Below are 7,868 nucleotides of genomic sequence, written 5' to 3' on the forward strand. Positions count from 1 at the left end.
CCCCTTGGAGTCACCAGGAACAATGGCCACAAGCTGAGGGAGGATAGGTTTAGGTTAGATATTAGGAAGAACTACTTCACTGTAAGGGTGGCCAGAGCCTGGAATAGGCTTCCCAGAGAGGTGGTGCTCTCACCTTCCCTGGAGATCTTCAAGAGGAGACTGGATAGGCACCTGGCTGGGGTCTTATGACCCCTGCCACCCCCAGTGCTCCTTCCTGCCGATGGCAGGGGGTCGGACTAGATGATCTGTCTAGGTCCCTTCTGACTCATTGATTCTGTGATTCTATGATTCTGACTTTGTGTGGTGCAGATCCCAGAGCACCCAGAACAGGTGCCGGATGAGTGCATTGCTCTCTCTTGCTGGACTGCACTGCATGTGACATCCACTCCAGCACCTCTGCATCTACACTGCATGTGGTGTGTGCTAGCTCCAGCCAGTCTGGGACCTGTGTGGCATGTGGTGCCTACAAGTGCTATGGGCAGCATGGGTCCTGGACTACCTGGAGTGGGTACTGTGTGTAGAACACATCCCAGAGCAAGTGTTGCATGGGGTGCAATCTATCCAGGGCGGTCACCAGTACAGCTGCTGCTCTAGCCAAGCTGCACTGCACACAACATCCATTCCAGCTGCTTTGGCATGTGTATCACAGGCACACGCTGTGTCTCATGTGGGTCTCAGAGGCAGCACTGGGGCCAGACGGCCTGGCTCTGCAGGCCATGTTTGACACCCCTCCTGTAAATCATATAGGTAACTTTGCATGCGTAGTAGAGTTGAGTATAAATGACATCTGAACACTGTTCTTAATACAGTTTCAGCACTTATATTGGAAATGTTCTAATGAGCAAAGCATTTTATTATCTTTCTTTGCCATACATGTGTGAATTAGAAAGGGCATGGCTAAAAATTGAATTGATACAGCAACATTTCTGTAAGAAGAACCCTTTATGAGGCTTATAACCTCAGTATTGAGACTTAAAAAAACAAATGAACACCTAAAATACTTCAGACATGTCTAAACCACAATTTCATTTGCAGTGTTAGCTGTTTATGTGGTTCTAGTTTTACCCTGCACTCAAACTCTGAACTTTAGAGGATATATCATGCCTGATAAACCTGACAATTGATACTTCTCCTGTTAAGCCCTCAGTGTAGCTGCAACCACATTTCTCTTTCTGTAGACAGCTGGAATCATCAAGCAAACTGAATTGTTTTCACTCAGAAACTTACAAATTGACATAAATAAACACCTGAGTTCATGAAATGCTCCATGTGAAAGCAACGCTTGTAACACAAAATGATTTAATCTGCAGCGGATGCCTTTGCTGAGTGGGAGGTAAAATGCTGTAATGATCCATGTTTTCAAAGCACTGAGTGCAAATAATAGTGCACTTAGAATTTTGCACTTAAGTATTTGTACGTATATGGATGGATAATGGTTGGATTGAGCACCTGTTGAAAATTTTATTCTAAATGTACAGTTACATTTACTTACACAGAATTTACTGTATTTACTTGATTCTAAGAGGACGGTTTTTTCCCCCTCCATTTAACATGAGGGGCAGCCCCTTGTTTTAGAATGGGGGGGGCAGGCAGCTGTTGTGGCTCTGCCTCTGGCCCCAACCCAGACTTGAGGGTAGAGCCACAGCTTCTGCCTGCCCTCATGCCACCTCTTCCCATGTCTCCCCTATTTGCCCTTCCCTTCCCTTCCCTTCCCTTCCCCTTTGCTTACCCTTGCCTTGGTACTGACAGGCTCCATCCCTACTCCAGCCTGGGGCTTACAGCATAGCCCCAGCCTAGCCGTATAGCAGTAATGGCAGCAGGGGCAGGCAAGTGGTGGGGTGACAGGTGGCAGGGGCAAGCTGCTTGAACCTCCACACCTTACAGCCTCCCCCCACTGCCTGCTCCCTTCCCACTGCTTTCCCCACTGCAGTGGTGGGGGTAGTGAATTTAAGACCATCCTCCAATAATTAGATTTTATACATGGAAAAATAGAACACATTTATAATTTTTTCCATGTATAAAATCTAATGGGGAGGGCATCTCAAATACAGGGTTGTCTTGGATTTGAGTAAATACGGTATGTGGTTACTTTTGTAAAAGCATTTTACTCTGATGATCCTGATTCATAAGATTTTGCAGAATTACTTGTATATAATGCCATATAGATAGCCATATTTTCATGATTGTGTGCAAAATGAAAATCTTATGGAGTAATGGGTGCTCAACTCTTGTGTAAAAGTATTGATATTCTTTAGGTTAATCATGCATATGGCTGGCATGGAATTAAAAGGGTTTGTTGTGTCGCATCCTGTGCTTTCATAGCCAAAGTCAAGTTGTTCTGTATATTAGGTTAAAAACAGGAAGTTACAAGTGAAAGAGTTAAGTGAGAGAAACTTGCAGTGCAAAAATATTGTGTAATTATTGTGAATGCTTTGTATACTTTTATATAGATAAGGTGGGAGTGGGAAGGGGAGTGGTGAAAGGAGAGAGGGGTAAAAGTGTAAATGTGGAACAGGGAAGGGGCAAAAGTGAAAATGAAAGACTATTGAAGTGTAAAAGACAACACTTCCAGGAAAAACTTCTTGACAGTTCTAAGTATGTGTGTTGTGGGACACTTTTTCATTTGCTTTCTTCCACTATTTTCAGTATAACTTGGAAACAGAAAAGGACCCTGTGGTTATTGTTGTCTCCACTACTGGAACTGGGGACCCTCCAGACACAGCACGCAAGTTTATTAAGAAAATTCAGAACAAGACCTTGCCAGCTGATTATTTTGCACACCTACAATATGCATTGTTAGGTAATGCAGTATTTCCAATAGCCCCCCTTCGAGTACTTGTTAATTGTTATCAGCAAATAGTGTGTCCATGTATATGGAATCTGTTTTTTTAAACTTCTTCTAAAATGAATGTCTTACGCCATTCTTACATTATTAGGTGCTTCTGCACCTTTATTCTGAAGCAGCGTAGCACTAATTTGTCATGAAACTAACCAGACTTGAAATTGAATGTATGAAATGAATAACTATTTATTTGTGTGTGTGTTTGTTTTTTTTATAACTGAACTGTAATCCAGGATGATTAAAACTTCTTTTGTCAAATTCTTCATTCACATTTCAGATGAGTTTTAAATCCCTTTAAAAATAAGAATGGTTGCCTGGTTTCATGACTGTTTTGCCTACAGATGGTCACTAGTCATTTTTACATATGGGGGTAGATGGACTATAAAATATTTTTAAATTATCTTTTTAAACCTGATCAGTTATTTCAAGCTGAATGTGTCCCTTAATTTTTTGCAGTAGCCTTTTCCTTTTTAAGATTGATCTAAAAAATATACGGTTGGGAAAATATCTGTTTCCAAATTTGAAGTGGACTAAGTCAATTTTGGAGATGTTGGAGTGTAATAAAAAGTTTTGCTGTTTTTCTTGATTTGAAAATGCTTAATGCTCTTTTTATCATGTTATATTTCAACAGTAGTGATGCCTAGAAACATCAGATGGGGTTTGTTAATTAAACTACGGTTAAAATTGTTAACACTTGTCAGTATCCTAATGTGAAAAAGCCTTAAAGAATATTGAAGTGTAAAAAGGAAACAATTCTGGAAATGCATAGCTAAGGTCACTTTAACAGCTTTAATTCTGCTGTTAAGAGTGCTGCCAACTTTTCAGTCTGTCAGGCTGAAGAATGACGTTTCATCTGTAAATTCTAAAGCTTATTTTTAGCGATAAGAGGCTTTTAAGAGATACAAGTAATATACAGCCATGGTCATTATGCTTGAAGAAGACACTGTACTTTTTACCTCTTGCAGATGGGGAGTTGAGTGTGAAACAGAACTTTTTATAACTGTTTTTTCATGCATAAGTATTTGACATTTTCAGCATTATGCTGCCCTTTGCTTTTATGACCTCTGCCTACAAGGCTTGTGTGCTTTAAATAATGTTGGCTCTTTCTCTGAACATGCTTCTATAATTACATACATACATACATTCATAATTAAAATGCATACCCCATCTGTGAATACTAGGGAATGAAATTCTTTAATTGATAATGAAAATGTATCTTTGAAATGAAGTCTTTTCATTGCTGTTTCAAAGATAGAAGTGTGAAATAGCAGAGTGCAATTAAAAGGAGACATTCTCTGTGACCCTGGGCTGGATCTTTGCTCTGGCTGCTGAGACTAGGGATATAGGTCTTGTGGATGGATATGGGTTTTTTTCCCCTAATATTTTTGATGGTTCCAAGGCAGAAGGTTGGGGATAGATTATTTCATTTGTGAATTTTCATATCTATGTGATGTTTTTTTACTTTGTCTCATGTTTAATTTGACACCCCTACCCAAGCTATAGTGCTTGTTCAGACTCATGAAGTCTGCCACCTAGTTTTTATTTTTTAGTTGGTTCACGGGTTTGTGTTTTCTCTGACAACAGTTTGATACTAGAACACCTAAAACATTGCCTGAAGATAGGGCCTTACATTTTTATGACAGCCACTGTTGCAGGAGAAACATGCTTGCCAAGTTCAAGTTGTTAAGGTTTACACTGTAGTTTAGTGCAAACCCCAATTTCAAGTTGTACGTGCATGGGCTTCATTTTGTCTCGACTTACTTGCGTGTGTGTGCATGCATGCACGCACACATCTGAGAAACTTAGTTTTTCACAGCCAGTGCTTAGGTAAATCTGTGTATCTGACTGGGTAATACAATCCCTCTTTCACATGGATTGTTCAGGTCTGGGAGATTCTGAGTATACATTCTTTTGTAATGGTGGGAAGATAGTAGATCGCCGACTTCAGGAACTCGGCTCCCAGCATTTCTATGAGACTGGACTGGCAGATGACTGTGTAGGGTAAGATCAGAAATATTTTGTGCTTTTCTTTTTCCCTCTGTTACAATAAATATGTCCTAATAGCTGCGCACTCATCTGAAATCAATGAGATTTACAGGTGCTTAGTACCATGCAGCATTGAGACTGGTCCAGGCTAGAAGGAAGGTACTTATCTTCATGGGATTAGACTGGGCTGTTTTTTTCCAAAGTTCTGCTCAACTCTCATGGAAGCTGACAGAGCTCAGTCCTCTCTTCTTAGATACTGATGTGCTCAGCCTTCTAGTCAGTGTACTATAGGTCAAGGAACTGTTATCATTGTCCACTGTGTACCAAAGAAAAATCATTCTTATAAATAGAAAGCCATCCCAATTCCATTGTCTCCAGTGTCTGAAATAACCAAATAGGTAAAGTAATGTAACTTCTATTTAGTGTACGGGTGGAAACAGGTGTCACCTTTGTGCTGTCATACAAATTTTATTTATGGTGGCACAAGCAAACATGTCCGTACCCCTCACCTTATCACAAAGCCCCAAAATTAGTGGCTGCAACAAAGGTGGTAATGGCGTCTGTCGCTTTATTGTGATAGATGGCTGTTTGCTTTATGGAGTGAGAATGCATGAAGTTCAGACCTGCCCATGCTTTCTAGCTGCCTTAGGCAGGCACTCTTGCAGCTTGAGAGGCCTGATCCTGTGCAGCCTGGGTATTTCCATGCAGGACTAGGCTCCAGGAGAGCCTGCTCAGCTTTTTCCCCACATGCCCTGGGCAATATCTGGAGTTCTTCTTTGTAAGCAGCAAGCCCAGGCTTTCTTTGCTTATAGAGGCATGGTCTGGGGGAGCGGGGCAGGCTCCAAGGCATATTTTTAAGCAGGAAAAGCCAGGCTTTCCTGCCTGGAGATGCACTCTGGTGGTTGCCCAGGGCATCTCTGCAAGCACAAACCCTGGCTTTCCCCTCTGTAAGAGGGGAATGCTCTGAGGCACTGATCTATAAGTGGGGGTCATGTTGCCTGTTGTCCCACAGGATTGTGTCCCTGCTCAGTGGAGGACAGTGGGCACTGTGTGTTTCTTCCAATGAAATAGATCAGCTGTGGTGGGACATGATTTGCCACAGCTGATCTGCTTCATTTGGTGACATCTGTTTATAGCCTGCATCTTCCGTGTTTTTAGAGCAGCAGGGTTAGTTTGAACACATCCTGAAATTACTTCTGTATTTTTTCTCTCTTCCACAAGATGGCCCACTGATTTCATTTTCTCTTGTGTCTTTTAGAGAGAGGTGGTTGACCAGTGACAAAACAGCTCCTTTCCTGCTTCTCTGTCCTCTTTGGCATGTGAGGCCAGAGCTTTGGTTTAGCTGTTTCAAAATACTGAAATTTTTCATTGGCTCTGTATAACAGAGTTCAGGACAAAATCAAACAGGCAGACATCACTATAGATCTAAGACTCTCATTATTTAAAACAAACTTCTAGTCATATCTGTAGTTTGTAATAAACTGCTGAAAGTCACATATGTAACAGAGTTTAAGATGTAACTAGAAAATGTTTCCTCATATGAGAATACAGGTTGGGTAGTAGGCATATCATGTAGTGAAAAATACGACGTGAAATGTCAGTTGTTAATGAGAACATTAACTTTGTTGGGAAAGTCATATGTGGGGGAAGAGGCAGTAAACAACCACCTTGGGTACCTAATGGAAAACAACTAGTGGCATTGATGCTTTCAGTCTTTTATTCTTAAGAATTAGTAGTGCATTTACTAATCTTTTCCCCTTGTTTACATTGTTATTTTCAGTTTGGAGCTAGTAGTTGATCCATGGATTGATGGACTTTGGCTTGCCCTGACACAAGCATTTATATCGCGGAAAGAGAGAGAAATCATGAGCAACAACCTCAGAACTGTTTCTAATGGTGTCTGTGCAGTGACTATAGATCCAAGCACATCAGAGACACCGAGCTTAGTTTCTGAAATACAGCATTTGAAGCTAGAAGACTCAGGAGTGAGGAGTCCTGATATTTCATCACACAAAGCAGCTAATGGTCATTTTGTAGCTTCTAGTCAAGGCTCTGAACCTTCACTTATACACTCAGTCCCTCCTCTCTCCCAGTCTGCTCTTAACATTCCTGTTCTGCCACCAGAGTATATAGATGTGCAGTTTCAAGAGACTACTGACAAGGTAAGACCTTGCAATTGGATAATATGTGCTAATATGTCATAATCAAAGGAAGTTTGCACTTGTATTCGTACAGATAATTGGGAGAAATTACCACATTTCCAAGTGTGTTTCTGAAGAGCAGGTTTTCATATAGTCTTAGAAGTGACAAATGTCAAGATCTATTTGTAGGTAGATTCTAAAATTATTCAATTTCAAGGATGGTGACCTAACACTATAATTTATGGAAGGCAGGAGACAAATTACTAATACGCTCTAAGAAAATCAAATCAAAATGTCAGGAAACAAAACACTTTAGTTGCAGGAATTGTCAGAAGTTTTTTGTCTTATGAAAGCTCCTTTCCATTGAAAGAAGTCTAGTCCAATTTTCATTTGGATTGCAGTACTTTACAAATGTCCTAAAAGTATTGGAAAAAAAAGAAAGAGCTCAAACAGTGTATTCAGTAACAATGCTAAACTTGCTACCATGCAAACATCATAAGAATTGCGCTATTGCAAATAGAAAAATAAATTGTTGAATAACAGATAGAAATTAGGGGTGCACTGATAAAGATTTTTTGGCCAATACCAATGGCCGATTATTAACCAGCCATATTGACTGATGCCAATCTGATTGCTGATATGCAGCCCAGTAGTTTGGAGAGCAGCATCTGACTGGTAGGTCTGTTGGGGGAAGGGACGTGGAGGGGCGTAGATCGAGGCCACCACAGTGAGGGAGGGAGTGGGGCTGGGGCAGGGGCTGCACAGTCAGGGTGGGGTGGGGTACAGGATGGACCGTTGGATGGTTTGTCTGGCTGGCACAAGGGGGCGGGGAGGAGAAGCGGCTCCTGCAGCTGTGTGCACCCCGGGAGGGGGTATGGGAGCCATGTGCCCCCCAGATT

At 41.3% G+C, this 7,868-nt stretch overlaps 1 protein-coding gene across 3 annotated transcripts in view; it reads left to right on the forward strand.

Moving 5' to 3' along the window:
• The window catches only part of MTRR (5-methyltetrahydrofolate-homocysteine methyltransferase reductase), an 85,666-nt gene that overhangs the window by 19,990 nt on the left and 57,808 nt on the right, over window positions 1-7,868 (forward strand). For all 3 annotated transcript variants that reach the window (XM_019521070.1, XM_019521069.1, XM_019521065.1), the window contains 3 exons: window positions 2,647-2,800; window positions 4,726-4,843; window positions 6,609-6,990. In XM_019521070.1, coding sequence (XP_019376615.1) covers window positions 2,647-2,800; window positions 4,726-4,843; window positions 6,609-6,990 — 654 coding nt within the window. The remainder of the gene's footprint in view (window positions 1-2,646; window positions 2,801-4,725; window positions 4,844-6,608; window positions 6,991-7,868) is intronic.

Source organism: Gavialis gangeticus, unplaced genomic scaffold (genome assembly GCF_001723915.1).
Source record: "Gavialis gangeticus isolate Ggan-Ray unplaced genomic scaffold, GavGan_comp1, whole genome shotgun sequence".
In the NCBI taxonomy this organism is placed as follows: Eukaryota; Metazoa; Chordata; order Crocodylia; family Gavialidae; genus Gavialis; species Gavialis gangeticus.